The sequence below is a fragment of the Nilaparvata lugens genome, chromosome X, assembly GCF_014356525.2.
Source record: "Nilaparvata lugens isolate BPH chromosome X, ASM1435652v1, whole genome shotgun sequence".
NCBI lineage: Eukaryota > Metazoa > Arthropoda > Insecta > Hemiptera > Delphacidae > Nilaparvata > Nilaparvata lugens.
In genome coordinates, this window is record NC_052518.1 from 4281057 (window position 1) to 4301401 (window position 20345).

A 20345-nucleotide genomic window follows, 5' to 3' on the forward strand; every position below is an offset into this window, starting at 1 on the left:
TCTTTTGATGTGAATGAATTATTGTGATTTCTTTGTACAACGTGTAATTGTATTATTTTTATATTATCTTTATTTTTTATAATTTGCAAGATTGTTGTTGTTATATATCTACTGTACTATTCATAATTTCTGATTAGCCTATGTGTAATGTATAAATTGGAAGAATAAATGAGTTTATTATTATTATTATTATATATTTCGTAAAAGTAGTAAATAATTGTAGTTGATCAATGAATTTACACTATGGAAAGGTTCCAAGTTTTATGAAATAATAAAGCACCAAGAGCTTTAAGCCTGGTTTTCACTAGTAGAGTTAGTGATCGAGTAACTGGCATACTAACTCTACTCTACTTACTTGGTAGAGTAACTGTTTTCATTACAATTGAGAATAGTAGGTAAAGTGTGTTGTCTAGTGAACAGAACTAACCTTAAAATGTCAATACTTTTTAATAAATTAACACTTAAACACTTTTTAATAAATAACAATACTTATTAAACTTGATAACCTACGACACAACTCTACTCTACTAGCTCGAGACTGTTTTCAGTAGCATAGTAGTGGTAGAGTATAGTGAGAAGCGGTGGTGGGGAAAGGCAAGTGGTAGAGCACTATCCCACGGTGCTATCCCACTCTACTCTACTAAAAACTAGTAACTCTACCATGAACGTTTTCATTGGGAGAGTTTACAAGGTAGTACTTGCCCAGGGAACTCTAGCACTAACTCTACTAATGAGAAAAGCAGGCTTTATGAAAAATGAGATGTACAAGAAGATGTAGCTTCCATATTTAAATTACTTAAGACGAGTGAAACACTGAACACAAAAACATATCTTGAAAAAGCACATACAAATTCATCAAATGATTTCTATAGTTTTTAACTATAACTGACTATAATTGTAGCTTCTCACTGATACTTCAAAAAATTGATTATCAATTGGAATATTTAAAGGAAAGTTTCTAATTGATCAGCAATGTAACGGTTCATTCCAAACATACATACTCCAATTGAAAAATCTAGGTTCAAAACAGATAACCTCAGTAATTTATTTATTGTAGAAATTACTGGTATCTTTTTCATACTTTCTTACATGAACACAACTAGTTCAGAGCACTCATGCGGTTTTCAAGTGTCAAAATCTTTTGTCAAAACAAGATTTTGACACTTGAAAATGGCATCATTGATAGAAACTAGTTGTTTTCATGTAAACAAGTATAAAAAGTGTACAAGTCTTTTATATTATTCTATAATAATTGAACAATTCAAGTATCCCTATTAAAATACAGAGTGTTTCCGAGAAACGGGAAATTTTGAAAGTTGAAGAAAAACAAATCTTTAAATAAAGTTTTTCATATCATTTAATAGTAAAAATAACGCCATTTTAGAATAAATAACGTAACATTTATTTTTTGAAGATGACGTCTTGCAGGTGAGTTCCTTTTCTACGAAAACATTCCTGTAGTCTCTTCGTCACTCACATTGTCCATGGTTTGACGTAACATAACAACTGGAATTTCTGAAATCGCTTCTCGAATCTTGGCTTACAATTGTTCCTTTCTTCCAGGTAGACTAAGGAACACTTTGCTTTCAAGGTGATCCCACAAAAATAAATCAAAAGCTGTCAAATCAGGGGGTCTGGAAGGCCATGGAATGTTACAATCGAAATTACACGTTCCCCAAACAATTTATGTACAGCTGCCATCGATATTCGTGTAGTGTGTGACGTAGTGCATCCATGATAACAAAATGGCAAGGTTTTGTTGACAGGCTGGCATACGTTATTCAGTGGTAGCAATCGCCCACGGCTACCAACACAACTTTCAAAATTTCCCGTTTCTTTGAATCACCCTGTACTTCATTGGAAACCATCAGTACTATTGTATGAGTCTCAGACTCACATAAGATTATCTACAGAGTGATTATAAAAGAAATTTACAACTTTGAAAGCACATAAATATTTATTGAAATTACTTACAGAATTGAGAAAGGTGTAATTTTGTTACAAAACACTTCAAGTTTAAGGTGTGGGTGTTATTTTGGTTCGATGTGACAGCCGTTGGTAATGCGACTTACATCCCACAGATAAAAGATTTCTTGCCTCACTCGTACCAGCATATTAGGCTTAAGTTGTGCAACCGTAGCGATCCGATTTCGGAGGTCATTAAGATTGTCTGGTAGAGGCGGAAAATAAACCTTATCCTTAATAAACCCCACAGGAAGAAATCCATCAGTGTTAAATCCAGTGAGTGAGGTGGCAATCCAGCGGAGTTGAAAGCGAATGTCTAGAAAATCCAAAACTTCTCCATGGAAATGAGCTGGTACACCGTCATGCTGAAAGTAAAAGGACACTTGTTCATCTTGTTCAGCATGACGGTGCACCAGCTCATTTCCACGGAGAAGTTTTAGTTTTGGAATTCTGCTTTCAACTTCGCTGTATTTACCATATAGAGCCAATTGCATGGCTACCATGCTCACTGGAGCGATGGATTTAACACCAATGGATTTCTTCCTGTGGGATTTCATTAAGGATAAGGTTTATGTTCCGCCTCTACCAGACAATCTTAATGACCTCCGAAATCGGATCGCTACGGTTGCACAACTTAAGCCTAATATGCTGGTACGAGTGAGGCAAGAAATCTTTCATCTGTGGGATGTAAGTCGCATTACCAACGGCTATCACATCCAACCAAAATAACACCCACACCTTAAACTTGAAGTGTTTTGTAACAAAATTACACCTTTCTCAATTCTGTAAGTAATTTCAATAAATATTTATGTGGTTTCAAAGTTGTAAAGTTCTTTTATAATCACCATGTACTTCCTTGGTAATAAGGGTTACTCGTAATTTACATAAAAATTAAAAATCCCTGTTTTCAACTTTATTTTATGTCACACTAGAATCTATGTTATATGAAGATTGAACACGATATTTACCTTCTATAATTACTACAGTATTGAAGTTGAATACATTGAACGTTTGATTGAGTGCCCAGCCATAATGTCTAGCTATCTTGAAATAGCCCTTGAATTTCTTTTCTTTGAGAGGTATTTGAATTTCACTTTGGTCTGGTTGCTGGAAACAGATTAAACACAGAACATATTTTTTAGTTATTCTACGGTAAAAACTGCAGTACAGTAATTTTATAACAACATTAAAAACTAAACATCATGAGACGCTACGCATTTTCTGAATGGTTCTATTATAAGAGTTCTATCATTCTTTTGAAAATTAGGGTCTAACCAACCAACAAGAATAAAATAATGTGAGGCAAAGCCACATGAAGCGTTTTTTCAGACGTTTCGGCAGGAAGCTCTCTTATTGGCTGATTGGGTTGGCGTTCGGGAATCAGCTGCTGAACCGCGTGATCTGGAGTCAGCCATTTTTGGTAGCTGCTCAGCTGATATAATTGTTACAACTTTTGCCGATAGATAGCGCAATCGGCAGTGCCAATAAGATGACCGGTTTTTAGGTTTTAGATTTAGGTTATGTTGTTAGGAATCATTGTCACCAATAGGTAAGTTATTAGAATGATTTTATTTGCAGTTTCTATAAAAAAATGTAGATGGAGGAAAAATGTTGTGTACATCACGAGCGAAAAATACTTTTTCTCCCTCAGGAAAATTGCTGCCCTCGGCTTCGCCTCGGGCTTCAAACTTTTTCCCACAGGGAGAAAAAGTCGTACTTTTCACTCTAGATATACAAATAACTATTGTGAAGTAGCCTTATGTACTACTGTATCGCCAGGCTGAATAAATTGACTGATTGATTGATTGAATCACGAAACCTAGGAATCTTGTGCTAGTTCAATGCTCCAAAATTTTATCAACTAATATAATGTTTGGACTTGAAACACCTCTGCTCTGCCTAGTTGAGAAAGTTGAGTGATAAATTAAAAACACGTTGTTATTGCGTGGACTACACTTACTTGTATATGGAAAACTTGGTCTCCATATCCACGAATGGCATTAGCTGTGGCCTCATGTTGGCAATCCTGGGTCACTATGATCGGGAAGTCCTGTGCTGATGGCCTGTATTCGAGTAACTGATCCAGGCATCGAGTAACAGTCACTCTGTTACAGGAGAACACCAGGATCGCAATTGCATTTTCATTGTGAGTTCTTATTGCCTCGATCTGTCAATAGAATGTTTTATTCAAATTATATTAATTGTCATTGATAAATGAATTGTCACAGACCAATACCCAAAAACAACTTTTTAGGACTCAGGGGACCTTGAAACGTATAGAAATTTGGAAATTGGGGTAGGCCTAACTTAATATCATATGCCATAAATTGAAAATTAAATGCAATAACATGTTCCGAGATTCTCCGACCTGCCAGTTTTCAAATTGATTAGATATTAGATTAGATTAGATATTTATTAAGCCATAAACAATACAAGAAAGTACAGGCCAAGTCAATATTTACAATAATTTAAAAAAGTCAAAAGACAATATTTACAATAAATTGTAAAACAATACACAAAATCTATAAAAAGATATCACAAACACTTAACATATATCGTCAGAATAATTCAAAATAGCCTAAAGAATGTCATATGAATATAAGCATGTCACAGCCAGCAATCCAACCACGTGTATTAAATACTAAAGACATTATGAAATAAACAATATTTATCTATCAGTGAGGAACTCTTCCACACTATAATATGCTTTCTCCGCAAGAAAAGTATACAGGTCTTTTTTAAAAGTTGCAGATGACATGGACAGAGATCTAGGTAGCTTATTTAATAGTCTCAGACCATAGGTTCGTGGGTTTTTGTCGGAAAACTTCAATCTATGCTGAACAATACATGGATTGCCACTACCTCGTGTATTATAGCCATGCATATCAGAATTAGTTTTGAATGAGTCTAAGTTATTAGCAATAAAAAAGAACAACTCTGTAGATGTAAATACATGGTAAAGTTAGAATTTTTAAATCTATGAAGGCATCTCTACAGGGGTGATTGTAATCAAGCTTAGCCAAATACCGTACTGCATGCTTCTGTAAAATGAAATTTTTTTGAGTGTTTCCAATAGATGTACTTCCCCAAAGCTCAATACAATAGACAAGATGAGTGTAAATCAGAGAAAAGTATACAGATTTTGCTACGTTTAATGGTACATACTTTACAATATATCTTAAGACAAAGAGTCCCTTACTAATTTTACCCACCACCCTATCCACATGCTCATTCCATGACAATTTGTCATCGACAGTTAAACCTAACAAATTAACTACATTAGCATTTTCTACAATGCTGTCATTTATAAAAATAGCTGGTTCAAAAGGATGTGTCTTCTTTAAATCAAATTGAATTGCCAGGCTTTTACTTGGATTCACAGAGAGGGCGCATTCATTAAAAACTGCACAACTTGATTTGTGAATAAGTTTGATGTGATCTCAAGGTCAACAATATTTTTGCTATGAAATAACAAGGAGGTATCATCAGCATAAAGCGTGATATCCGAGATTCTGGGAATTGAGAGCTGCAAATCATTAATATAGAGAACAAACAGAAGAGGTCCAAGTATGGATCCTTGAGGGACTCCAGTGCTTATATTCAATCTATCAGAGTATTGTATTAGTATTGTATTCCATACTAACAGGTAACGCGTGCTCTAATTGAAGGGTCTAATTGAAAACGTGACAAACTGAAATCTTGAAGAATTTGAAATAGGTCTATCAATCCTTGGTGCATTAAGAATCTATATGCAAAATTTCAAGTTGATCAGCCCATTAGTTCAGACGTGATGATGCGTCAAACATAATTTTCCTATCCCGTACGTGAATAAATCAGTTAGAATAGAATAGAAAAATACATTATTCATCAGACGTAAGAAATACATTAGAACAGTGTCAATAAATTGCAATTAAATAAGGTTCTTTCCTTTATTGTATTATAGATAAAATAAGATGAACATAACCTAAAAGGTTCTGTTTAATTATGTTTAATAGTTAAAAGGAAAGATTAGGGAGGTTAGGTTTTGGCTTTTTATTGGCAATATATTACTATTATTCAAAATGTTTTGATGAATTTAGGCAACATACACAAATAACGGAAAGTTGAAATAGTTGCACATTTGAAATACCAGACACCCTTTACTTCTTCCACATTTCATATACGATCAAATTTTTTTGCAAATGGTTTGACTCTAGTTAAAGATTGAAAGCAGTTTGATAATAATGGGGGCGATTGGACTGATTTGTATAGATTTCACTCGCTCCAAAAATACGCATGAGCTCAATCGCAAGCATAGTTATACTGTAACACAGTTTATTGTTTTTATAACTGACAAATAATGTTTTCTTTTTATAAGATTGAAATAGTTATTTGTGCAACTAGTGCGCAAAGTAACAGTTTGCTGCACCGAAAGAAACGTTTACGCCCGAGCCGTAGGCGAGGGCGGAATGGTTTGTTGAGTGCAGCAGAGGAACTTTGCGCACGTATTTCACATTAAATTTTTCCTACAGTTACCATTGAATATGAGAAGTGGGTAATTATGGGTAAAATTGCCTGAAATGCATCAAATGTTTTTCTGTGTAATTTTATTATTGATAAAAACCTTAATCTTAAAATCCTAAAGTCCTCGTTGTCCTTGGTTATAATATCTAATACTAATAGAACTTAATCACCTTCGTGAATGTCAGTTTACCTCTATAGTGAGGTCCACGTTATAATGGCAATGGAGAAAGATAGGGGAACAACGTTGCCGATCCTCTGTCTTGTCAATGCCTTCTATTGACGGTTGCTGATACAGGTTCATTGATGTAATATTAACTGTTCATTCTCGTTTAAAATAATCAATTATATTTTATTAAGCAAGAAATAATATTTTTCATAATGAATTTTCATAATTAAGATGAAATATTTTGTTAATTAATTATTAATTCTACATTGTTAAAAGACGATCTGGCAACAGAGCAAAGCGAGAAAGAGATAGCGTTATCAGCTTTGTTGTATGATAGACAAGGATAGTAATACCATTGTAAATTAAACACTGCCATTATAACGTGGACCTCACTATAGTACCTAATCACCATTCATTTTTAGATGATGATTATGGAAAGATGTTGCACACTTGGCAGATATCTTGAGGTGCGTACAGACTTTCGCTCTGCTCCGCAACCGAACGTCACTCCAGCAGAGCGATTGATGATCGACCGGGGAGCAACAATGGTTCGACCGGGGAACGCGAGAAGATCTAACATCTTCCGTAACGTCCATGATGGGTGCGTGGGCGGCGCGACTGTGGTTCGATGGAGGAACGAGGGCGGTACGAGGGAGGAGCGTGCTCGGTGCGGGTTGGAAGAGCGTATATGTGTACGCAGCTTTGGAATGACAATTCAAATGGAATAATTACACAAGAACACTTTAACAAGAGTATGGATTACCAATTATAACTGCATAAGAAGTAATTACAGTACAGGTATATAATGGCACTACAGTACGTACAACCTCAGTTTACCTACGCAAATTGCAATTACCTTCTCTTTCTCAGCTAGATTTTCGTCCTTTTTACTTTCTGCTATATGTTTCTGGTTTAGCTCATCCTCAGCAGCCTGCTTTTTCTCTTGCACTGAAAGGAATAATTGATTTAATTAATATAAACATATAAAAGCAAAAATTACACTGATTTATTAATTCTTCCATTCATCACCAAGTCATCCAATGACTTGGACTACAGAATTACAATTTTGTAAGTATAAGTAGATGTTGAGGCCATTTGAATTGTATTCATTCGCTCATTGACTGCCAGATGGCAGGAGAGTTTCTATAATTTTATAATAACTATTACTCATCAATTTATCGCTCCAGGCATCGGCCGGTTTGTGAGTCAGTGTGAGTTTAGCTTTCGTTCTGCTAAGTACTCGCTTTCGAGGCTTTAAGATTCAGGAAATTCGTCCTGAATCTTCCTAAATATTCGTCGTTCGGGAATTAAATTTGTCGAGAATTCCCAGAGACATCTCTAATTTGTACAGTTACAATTGAGAAATCATGGAAGGAGCTTGTTGTCGTTTAGTGGCATCCCTTCTATAATTGAGTATTTCGGCTCAATCTAATAAGAAGTGTCGCTGGGGAAAATACAATCATATCTTGTCACTTGGAATTCTACCAAATGAATTTTCAAATTTTCTAGAATTCCAACTTGTCGTTATTTGTGTGTTTATTATCTAAAATTATCACATTTTGACTATTACCAACATATTGCCATTTAAAAGCAAAAACCAATCTCTCTAAGGGCCGGTTTCCGGCCCATTGTTCATCCATTGTTCATCCTGATGATATAGAACTTTCCTTGAAATTAAGTGATACCATCGTCTATAGTGAGTTCCACGTTATTTGATTAACATTGGTGTTGCTATCCTTGTCAATCATTCGAAAAAGAAAATAGCCCTATCCTTCTAATTTCTTCATTTTCTTTATTCCAATTCCACAACGTGGCCAGATCGTTTAATCAATAATATCGTTAATGAATATTATTGATTAACAAAATATGTCATCTCAATTATGGAAATTCATCATTTGATCATTGAAAAGATATTTTCTTGATGAATAAAATATAATTTATTATTTTGAGCAAGAACGAACAGTTGATATGACATCAGCTATCTTCAATAGAAGACAGAGAATCGGCCACTCTGTTCTCCTATCTTTTTCCACTGTAATTACAACGTGAACCTCACTATAGTTGAAGACTGAAACCTTTCCGTATTAGGCTTAAAAGCTAAAGGTTCTCGAACATGCAATGCCAATGGGACCTAAATTATGAATACTCACATTTCAGTTCAATGACCTTCTTTATTTTAGCACGAACTTCAGCTCTCTCAGCATATTCCAATTTTATTTGAGATTCAAGGGTTTCTAAGCTTGTATCATCGGGCTTAAACTGGAAAATATCAGATATGTAAAAACGTTATTAAACTTACTTGATGAAGTAACCTTCTAAAATGAGGAGATACTAAGAAGCATTTCTACAATTTACTATAATAGAGCACCATACATACACCATAGAACATACAATAAATAATAGATTTACTAATCTATTGATTAGTAAATCTATTCTCTAAAGAACCTATAAGGAATAGAGCACCATAGAACATATACATTCAACAAAATAGTTATTTGCGTATCATCCTTATTTAAAGAGTTTGACAAATTTACGATAGAACTTGAGTTTGTGGCCTGGGCCCGACTTAACATTAAACACTGGTGTGCCTTTTGAATGCTTGCTACCATCGGACTCCCCAATCTAGAGTTAAAAGTACTGTTTTTTTCTCCCTGAGGGAAAAGTTTGAAGGACAACAATTTTCCTGAGGGAGAAAAAACATTTTTCACTCGTGATATACACAACATTTTTTCTCCGCCTACATTTTTATAAAAACTGCAAATAAAATAATTTTTAAAAACGTACTTGACCAAATAATTTGTTACTAATAATCTAAAAAGTAAAAAGCTGTGCTGTTATCGCTATCTGTCGGCAAAAGTTGTTTCAAAAATGGCCGCCACAACTACAACTATGATGAAGTTCCCGTTTCAAATTTGATTAGTTAATGAGGAATATTCGTTGGCTGGTATTTTGAATAACATGGAATAAAAAAAAATTTCTACATTTTTTTAGTATAGTGATATGAAGTTTGTAATAATTTTAGCATACAAACATAAATTTCATATATTGATCAAATGTCTGGTTGAGGTATTGAATTTAGTTGGTTTAATGACTACTCTATATGCTTCCTCATCTGAGCTTAGACCTTCTAACCTATTTCAAATGTACGTTTTTAAAAAAGAAATGCTTCCCATGTTATTTAAATGGAGTTACTTTTACGCTCTAGGGAGTTTTCCTGTTTTTTCCTCCCGAGAGGTGGGGGAGGAAAAAATAATTTTCTTTCTTGGTTTTCATCACACTGTTTTTGTCAATGGCGAAAAAAAAGATTTTTATTCTTCTCAGAAGAGCAGAATTGCGATAAGGCAGTGATTGAAAAGAACATTGTCCAGGAATACAGATGTTGAGAATGGGATAGCATCAAAGTCTTTAGTCGAATCCAGATTTTGATGATCAGTGTCAATGATTTTTGCCACCACTGAAATTATAAGCTATAATACTCAACAACATACTGAGAACTTGTTTTTTATGATCTCTGTATCCTTTGTATTGCATTTGTATTTTTTGCTAACGACGTGGTTAAGGCTGTGCAAAGGCTAAAAATAAACTTTCTGCTGGTGATATTTTTCAAAGTTTTTCGATTTGTATATCATCAAGCTATCAAAGTGAAAGAAATTTTTCAGGAAAACATTTTTCTCCCGATCATTAATTTTTGAGATATGAGCGCCTAAGTTTAAATTTTTGAGACAGAACATTTCAAATTTGGTAAGATATAAATCCATGAGATTTAGAGGATAGATTCTACATGGCATTGTTGATCTAATAAAACAAAAAAATTCTGAAAATACCAATTTTTGAGAAAGTTACTCAATTTAATAAAAATAACTTTTAGTCGAGTTATTTTTGGTAAATTGAATAACTTTTTCAAAAATTGATATTTTCAGAAAATTTTTGTTTTACTAGATCAACAATACCATGAAGAATCTATCCTCTAAATCTCATTGATTTATCTCTTAGCGAACTTGAATGTTCTGTCCCAGAAATTTAAACTTTAATCGTTCATATCTCAAAAAGTAATGATCATAAAAAATGTTTTCCTGAGAAAAATTTTTCATTCTGATAGCTTCATGATATACAAGTTGAAAAACTTCGAAAAATATCACCAGTAGAAAGTTAATTTTAGCCTTTGCATAGCCTTAAGTGTACATTACTGTCCAGACTTCGCCACATCATCAAATAAAACAGTTGTTCTTTCTTAATTCAAATGTTACAGAAAGTGACAGTCAAATGTTAACAGTCTTAATTCAAATGTAACAATTTAAATAGTCTTAATTCAAATGTAGCAACTTTCTTCCAAAAATAGTTTCTATGGACGAAAATCAATCTCGTCCAAATCAAATCACAAATCAAAACAGTACCAAGATTCGAATGGGTAGAAATTAAGATGAAGAGTACTAATTCTAGTAAATAAATAAATTCTAGTAAATAAATAAATAAATACTAGTTCAGTAATAATAATAGTACTATGAATCCTAGTATTTATACTATTACTATTCACTAGTACTTATAGTAATAAAAAAAATAGTAGTTTAGTAAAATAGAATAATAATTACCAAATGAACACGTGAAAAGAGCCATCCATCAACAATAAAATACAACAAAGCCGTTGACACTGATGTAAGGCAAAGTAGTGTCACCGCATGATGTCTCCGCATGGCCAGGGACAAAAAGCAATTCCGTCACATCTGCAAAAAAAGCAAATCATATAATTATCAAGAAAAATATCAAAATGAAATATGGAAAGTGATTAATTATTATTATTAAATGAAAATCCAAAGTTAAATGCTGTAAACCACCGCGATGACTTCTGCTACTGCAAATATTGACAACAGCTAGATGGAAATTCAAGGAGAGCTACTATCCAAAAATGGTGTTTGAGGAGTGGCCATGAAAACGATGCAGGAGTACCTTTTACGGCGTAGGCAGGTTGTCACGATTAGCGGTGCCAAATCGCAGGAGTTCCAGGTCAAGTATGGAGTGCCGCAGGGATCAATTCTTGGCCCGCTGCTGTTCCTCATTTTCATAAATGACCTTAGTATGGATGGAAAAGCCCTGCTGTTTGCTGACGATACAACTCTCACTGCACAAGAAGAGGATCCACAATTGGCCGTACTGAGGTCTGCTGAACTGTTGTAGGAGGCGAGCACATGGTTTAGGGCAAACAGACTGTGTATTAATGGAGAGAAGACACAGAATGTTCTGTGCACCCTGAGGCATGGTCAAACTCCTTTTGGTGGGCCTGAGGTTAAGCTTCTTGGATTCATGGTTGACTCATCACTGACATGGGACCAGCACATTGATATGATATGTAACTGACTCTCCAAAGTAAAATATCTGATACGGAAACTGAGAAGCCATGTTCCAAGGAGTTACCTGGTTATTGCATACCATGGTCTGTTTCATAGCCACATCAACTATGGGATTGCACTTTGGGGGCATGCAAGTGGATGTCACAGAATTCTCCTCCTACAGAAGAAAGTGATTCGTATAATAACATCATCACCATACTTGGAGCATTGTCGCCCGCTGTTCAGGAGACTGGAAATACTCACTGTCTTCAGTCAATATGTGCTGAACTCCCTTGTGCTTCTGAAAGGCCAACTTCACACACTCCAATCAAGAGGCCAGATACACAACTATTCAACTAGAGGGCGAGACAACATTGACCTTCCCTACTCTAGATTGGCTAAGCTGCACACTTGCTACCCAATGCGCGCATTAAAAATCTACAATAGACTTCCACTGCATGTGCGGGAGCTGGAGGTGAGAGTGTTCAAGAAAGCGCTCCGAGAGAAGCTAATTAACCTCCCTCTCTATTCTTTGAGTGAGGAAGAGATTGTATGTTTTGTCAGTCCGAAATCCTAAGAATAGATCGGCCATCTTGAGATTAGTGTACATATTTGAACTTTTGTGTTTTTATTAATCGACAATGTCTATCCGGTATATACACTGGTCACAGACAGAAGAAAAATTTAATTTAATTGAATTATTTGCCAGCTCGGGAATCGAGCCCGGTACCACCTAATTGCTGGTCAGGTACGCTTACCCTTACACCAAACAGGCAATCTCTGGATAGCAGCACTCATTTAAATAGACCAAAGCAGTGTGAGTTTAAAAATCACGATATCTTTAAAATTGGATTTCCGGGTTCTTAGTGATGTTTATAATTACGTTGAACAACAGAAGTTTTTTTTGTAATTTTTCTGGCTTCAAATTTATCAAGATTTTCAATATTTTTCCATTTATTGGAGTGTAATAATTTATCGTTACACCTTTCTGATTAATACAAATACAACATTTTTAGTAAAATGTATATTTGGATTGTAAATATTTGTGATTATAAGAAGTGTTAACACATCCTCATTTAGACTATTTTAATCAAATTTAGGGAGAGAAACTGATGGAAATTGAATTTTTCCAAATGCTAATCGATTAATAATTATTATTAAACGAAAATTCAACGTTTACAACAAAGTACTGGGTTCGATTCCCGGGCTGGCAAATAATGTTTGGATAGTAATCAGATGCTGACTTCACAACCTCACTATGTTTATAATCTATATTAAGTAGAATGCACAATATAATAAGGTTGATAATAATTCTCATGTATCACTGTATGATATAGGTAGTATAAATCTATTTATTGGTTGTAGTTGAATGTGCAAAGCAGTATATGGATGCAGCATATGATGAGATGTAGATTATGTCAGGAAATTCATCTATAAAGTGAGTTAGAATACTCAAACATCAGTAATTTCAATGTACTTTAACTTGGTAAAAAATAAATTTTATTGTAAATGATGCCCGCAATAGCTTTGCTTCTGTGTGGACTGTAAAGCAGTATAGCGTAAAAATCATTAACATATAATTTTCCTAAAAATCCTATACATTTTCAGTTGAACAACTCCCATCAAATAAGATAGATTGTCTGCTAAAAAGGCAGAATAGGCTATAACTATTCTATTTTGATTGCAGAACATTTATGGAGAAATAAGTAGCTAATAACTTAGCAGAGCTGACTGGATTGTGCCATTATCGACTCGAAAAATAAGGGCATGCAGCATATTATACATAACTTGTCAATAACTGTAAAATAATGATACGGTACCATTTTCTGCTACAGTGAACATAACATAATAATCGTATTTTACTTAAATGAACAATTTGAGTCACACACAAGAAAGCTGGAAAGTGTAATAGGTTAAATACCAATTTTTCAAAATCCCGTCTCGATAGCTGTAAAAATATATTAAACAAGAAATACTGTTGTACACAAACAGATCATTAGTGAAATACAGAAATTTGAACGTGAGCATATCCATTAGGCATCTGTCATCAAAAGGTGACGTGTGATTATTCCGTTGGTGCTGTAAACAAGATCATGAATACTGATATAGTTCATTAACGATCTTGATTCATGCATAATTTAAAAATGGTATGCTTTCATATCATCAATCAATGAGTTGATACGTAGAAACTGTTCAAGAGTACTTTGGAGGTTAAACATTGTAATCATACTTACTATGCTTCATTAAGTCATGAAAGCGCACAAAAATAGGAACTCCAGCTATTTGAAAATGATAATATGGAAGCCATAAATACAATTTAATCGCCACATTGGGACAATAATACAGCTGGACTCACATTAATGCTGATTTAATAAACATATTGGACAATCTAACCTACACTGAAAAGATCAGTCCATAATAGATAGACAGTCTTTACAACACACTCGACCTCAGATTCAACGTTGCAGCCAACTACAACAACCGAAGATAGCCGATCTTGGACGATTGCAGGTGAACTGGAGAGACTAAAATTCCAAATAGGGGTCAACCTTCAGCACTCCAGTGAGTGTTTCAGTAACTACAATCATAAAATTTCTAGATTCCAAAGTTATAAAATAATTCTGAATAATGCTAGCATAAATATTGGCATGAAAAAGCGACAACATGACTTCAACCTTCAACTTAAACAAATTTCTCCCTAGGTTTTCAACTTCCTATTTAGATTTTTAGCCGTTCCTTTGATCAGTTGGTCAACCGCTGGTTCAGGCCTGAGAATAAGAAAAATGTACTAAAATTCAATTTAATAAATCAAATTTTAGAATGGAATATTTAGAAATTCAAGAAAACTCACAAGAAAATACATCTTCTTCTGAACGATAATTCACAATAACATTAATGCCCAATGTTTTATTGTTATTTATTTTTAATGCATCACTTGAAGTCAGAACCACAAACTGCATAAACTTATTTTTAAGCAGTTAAACTCTATCCACATCCTTAATTTTCTTTTATAATAAATTATACCAAAAATTGTCTTAGTTGAAACTACAAATTACCGGTACCACTCTAGTGATTCAGTATTATTTCAGTAGAAATTTCTAACAGCTGATTAGAGCCGCTCTGTGTTACCACTGCCTTCAGTATTATAATATAGCTGTTTCTGTATGAATTAAAATTATACCGTCGACCGGGGTGACTTTGTCTACCCCGTGGTGACTGTACCACCTCACTGAAAAATATTCAAATCATCTTATCTCCGACATCGGTTATCCGAAATCGATGTTCAAAATTGATACCCGTAGCCCTGATCATTATCGAGCTTCTACAATCGATATATTAGTTGAATTATCGACATAAAACCTAACTGCATGCTTCATCTTTGTATTAGAAAACTTATTTCTAAATGACTTACCGGTATATGATATCGGCGAGTACATTTTATTTTTGCCTTTTTATTATATTTCAACTGGTACATCCATAATATCCATAGTTGAACTGGTTAGGGTTCTGTTACTAGTTAAATACAACAAGGTCATTTTTAGGTTAAACTTGGGGCGACTGTCCCAGTATAAAAAGTGTGATTTTTTCCTCTTCATTTCTTGAAGAGGATTTTATTTGTTTATAAAGTCATTATTCATTCTAAAGGTTGACAGTTGGATCCACTTTGTCTAACTCTAGAAAATTAACTTTTTCCATATATTTTTCGAAGTGAGGAGTCTGGAGTCTCTACCTACGAGGTGATTAGCTAACAATAGTCGGCACTTTCGACAGGTTCAACTGACTTGCTAATTCTATGTGTGTTCAACGCCTTTGTGTTGAAGAACAATATCCAACCACTTGTTGGAGACAGCTGCTTCTACCTGCGAAGACCCATCCTTTGTTTGTCACAATCTTGTCGGAACACATAGGTCCCAAAGTTTCTAGAACCGCCAGCATATGCAAGGGGTCCAAAAATGGAAAAATGTATAGGTACACTAATTGACAGTGAACGTAAAGAGAACAAATCATCGTACAGGTATCAATTTTAATCTGTCTTTAGGATGTGGCACTGGGATGGTTTTGCAGTTATTTAAAGAATAGGCAACAATGTGTTAGAGTCAATAACACTGTTAGTGAATATAAATCTGTTAAAATGGGAATCCCGCAGGGAACAGTGATTGGACCTTGCCTCTTCCTGATCTATATTAATGACTTTTGTAACCTTAATTTAATCAATGGGAAAATATTGTCATTTGCAGACGATGCAGTTTTAATTTTTCATGAAGAAAACTGGGCTAGCACATATGACTCAGCTGCTAGGGGACTGGGAGAAGTAAAAAAATGGCTTGATAGAAGAAAACTGACTCTGAATTTGTCCAAAACAAAATACATCTCTTTTTCCTTGAATATACAGAATCAGCCAGTTAATATGTCACTTGTTTTGCATTCTCCAAATTGTCTTAGTCATGTAGATTTAGGGTGTTCAGTTAATTGTAATAAAATAGAGAAGGTTAGCAGTATCAGATATCTTGGAGTAATGGTTGATCAGCATTTAAAGTGGGATGTACATTTGTCGCAGCTTACTACACGATCTAGAAAACTTATTTATTTATTTGTGAAATTACGTTCTGTTTTGTCTATGAAAGTCATGAAGATAGAGTATTATGCACTGGCACAGTCATTGCTCCAATATGGTATTGTGGGTTGGGGTGGTGCATATACAAATGTTCTAAAACCAGTAAAAACAATACAAAATTTAATATTAAAAATTATTCTGAAAAAGAATAGAATGTATTCAACAAGATTGGCTTTTTGGAATTTTCAGTTCTACCGATTAGACAGATATACCTGAAACACATCATATTATATTATAAGAAGCTATCACTTTTTCATTTCATTAATAGAACGGATTGTGCTATTACAAGACGGGAGGAGTCAGGTCTGTTTACTGTTCCTAGATTATTGACTACTGCTGGTCAGCGTAGCTTCATATATTTATCTCCATTATTTTTTAATATTCTTCCAAGTAATTTGAGAGGTTTACTCGCCCAAAAAAACTTTGGACTACATTTGAAAAAGTATCTGGTTAGCTCTCATGGCTGGGATAGTGCCGAGAATTTCTGGATTACATTAGTATAGTAATTATTCCAATTGAATAGATTTCATTTTGTACCACATCTTATATCATGTTATACACTGGGCTAGGCAATATCAGGTCATTATTATAATTTATTATAATTTACAAATTTTGTTGCATCTAACACATATTGTATGTAAATATATTGATATATTATAGCATCACTGATTTATCTTGTTTATTGAAAGGATTTGATTTTAGTTGTTAATGTATATACTGTAATGTTAATTAATAATAAGTAAGTAGTCAAAGTACGGCTGCTCCTTCCCCAAGCTCGAGCTTGCTCTTTTGGGGAAGTAGTTCCTTATGTTTATTTGTATTTCCTATTGATTCATTTTGTTGTTATATTTCTAAATTGTGAATTATTGTAATGCTTTTTCAAGGAATAAATAAATAAATCAAATCAATCAAAATCTGTATTGCAGTTCGATGTTTGGTCAGAAGGTATTTTATTGTTTTTGGAGGGACGGATTCAAGTATCCGAAGGTTCAAAGAACCCCATACATCAACTGAAGCTTTTTGTGTTCTCAAGTAGTATGCATGTTAGTTAGGCAAACGAATACCTATGTCCTCTACAAGAACCAGGAGTTTCTCGCTATACTAACATTTCATTCATCACCTGGTTGCAATCCTTGTCGCAATCCAGTGTGATATGCTTAGCAGTCTCTTCAGACTGATTAGTCCTCGTGACCTACGTGAGTTCCACTCCTGGTCTTCTTTGTAGGTCCTTCCGCTGAAGAAGGGGCGGCCTAGCTGCCTCTAGAGCGTCCGGCCACCCTTGACTCAGCCTCTTGATCCACATTTGGTTTTTTTCTTTTTGCCCCTCTGAAACTTCACAGGGTCAAAAGCCTCACCTCTCCCAAGAAGTTTTGCCTAAATGGCCACCCTTCTTTGAGCAGTGGTGAGTTTTGGCCTCTCTACCCACAAACTCGTGACCTACGTGAGTTCCACTCCTGGCCTTTTTGTAGGTACTTGCACTGAGAGAGGGGATGCCAAACTGCCTCTAGGGCGCCCGGCGCCCAGCCACCCTCGACTCAGCCTCTTGACCCACATTTGTGCCTGGAGTTTCACCCATCTCTGGTCTCTTGGGTTTTTCTTTTTGCCCCACCGAAAACTGCCCCGATGGGGCAGATCCCGTGGGTTTGAAGGCAAGGCAACTTCTGGAGTTGCCTTTAGGTCCATTTTAGTCGCCTTCTACGACAAGCATGGATGCTGTGGGTGAATTCTGGTTTTCAACACATTCTTGAGTACGATGATCGACTCAAAGCTCCCCCAACCCACAGGGGGCTGGTCAAAAGGTAGGTAGTGTAGTGTGAGTAGCTCACATGCAAGGCCTTTTCAAACCGTCGTTTCAGGTAGAGATACAAAGCGACTGCTACACGTAGGAAAGCTACATCGACGACGCCTATTATGTATGTAGCGCCTGTTTGGAATGGACAGTTTGATTCACATTGGGAGATAGATCTTTCAAAAGACGTTGCTCAAGCTACGTATTCACTGTCAGAGTGTGTTGAAATATTTTGGGTCCTTTGTATTGTATTATGCATGAAGAAGGAAATAAAATCTAATCTTATCCATAATGCCAAGTCATCATATGAAACAGCTCTTTTGTTTGAAATCTTCTCCCTTGCACTGGTCCTGCTCTGTTTGGAAAGACACTACCTATAGTTTTTTTATTCTTTTTTAATTCAATGCAGACTTATATCCTATATTGTTCCTGAATTGTTGAGGTACCTACACCAGGTCAAAATTGACATTCCCTTATTGATTATAAATGATTGACTTCCATTCAACTCTCACTCTACGAGAATATCTCTCATGTTTTTTTTTAATTTCTTGATTCATCACGAACTGCTTTCTTTAATCAAGTTTTGATTAATGATGACTTGCAGACTAGGGTAATGTACTGTGAAAAATAAGCTCTAGTCTGCAAGTAGTTTTTTTCTAGTATCAAAACTTTATTTATTTCAAAATTGAGAATCATTAGCAATCAGCATATATTCTTCAAAGACTTACCTGATGTAGGAACATGATGGAACAAAATAATCACATATAACACATGATGTGTCCTCATCACAATGTTACCTATACAAGGTCTACTCACGTTAATGGACCTTATGTTCACAATCTTTCTATATATCATACTATTCATTTTTACATGTTTGATTTTTTTAATGGGTTGATAAGAGATGGAAATGTTAAGAGGTTCAGGGTGAGAATTCTAAAATAATTACTGGCCAGATATTATAATAAATACTAGCCAGCTTTTGTGAGAAATTTTGGAAGATTATAACATATTTCTCCTACAATAGGTTGACTTGTGGTCCATATGGTATGATTTCCTCAAATCTGGTAGGCTACAATTTTTCCTCAAGATTGAAACATTATTTACAAGGAGTGTGGGTTTCTATGAGATCATAACTATTTCCAAAGACACCAGTTCGAAACGTATTATTGACCTTTAGGTAACAAAATAAAGATTTAATGAGGATTTTTCTGTTTTTACATTATAATTACTCTTGTCAATGTGATATTTATTCATCCTATAGTGAAGTCCATGTTATAATGGCAGTATTTGTTTAATATTGGTGTTGCTATCCTTGTCTATGAAGCAGGATAGTGCTATCCCTTTTTACCTCCGAAACGATTCCAGATCGTTTTTCAATAATGTAGTAATCTAATTGATTGACAGAATATTAATCTTAACTATGATAATTTAGTATTTGAACATTGAAAAATATATTTCCTTGACAAATAAAATATAATTGACATTTCAAACAAGAAAGAAGGGAGATCAGCTCTCCTCTATAGAAGGCAGTGACAAGTCAGATAATGGGCACCGCTGTGCTCTTATCTTTCTCCACTGCCATTATAACGTGGACCTGAGTATAGTTCAGGAGATCTCTAATATTTGAAAACATGATGGATGTGACAAGAACGGGTGATTTATATATCTTTCATTGGTGAATACAGTATAAGTATTAAATGTAATTTATTAAACGTGTGGTTATTGGGTTTTCATTATGAATGGAGCGCTAGCAATATTTTATTCTTTAAAAATGTTGCACTGTTTGTAAACGATACGTGGTATAAATGATGATAGTATTATAGGTACTCTCAGAGAGTTGAAGAACTCTATGTAGCATATTTAGTAGGTATCGTATGAAGAGAAGGGAATCCAATCATGAATTTTAGTGATCGGAAATTTTTGTTTTGAAAACTTTTCTTTGAGCTAAATTTTTTCTCAATTTACAAACGTTGAATACTGCGT

At 34.7% G+C, this 20345-nt stretch overlaps 1 protein-coding gene across 3 annotated transcripts in view; it reads right to left on the minus strand.

Annotated features, from left to right (window-relative positions):
- Positions 1 to 14446, minus strand: part of LOC111047424 (alpha-1,3-mannosyl-glycoprotein 2-beta-N-acetylglucosaminyltransferase-like) — a 36391-nt gene extending 21945 nt beyond the window's left edge. The window contains exons 1-6 of one of the 3 annotated variants that reach the window (XM_039442267.1): positions 14193 to 14446; positions 11224 to 11355; positions 8785 to 8893; positions 7491 to 7582; positions 3926 to 4132; positions 2934 to 3072 (exon numbers count right to left, since the gene is read on the minus strand). In XM_039442267.1, coding sequence (XP_039298201.1) covers positions 2934 to 3072; positions 3926 to 4132; positions 7491 to 7582; positions 8785 to 8893; positions 11224 to 11325 — 649 coding nt within the window. In that variant the 5' untranslated portion in view covers positions 11326 to 11355; positions 14193 to 14446. Of the gene's footprint in view, positions 1 to 2933; positions 3073 to 3925; positions 4133 to 7490; positions 7583 to 8784; positions 8894 to 11223; positions 11356 to 13778; positions 14024 to 14192 lie in introns of those variants that run through there. The other 2 variants (XM_039442268.1, XM_039442269.1) reach the window with 2 other exon arrangements.
- Positions 14447 to 20345: the final 5899 nt, after the last annotated feature.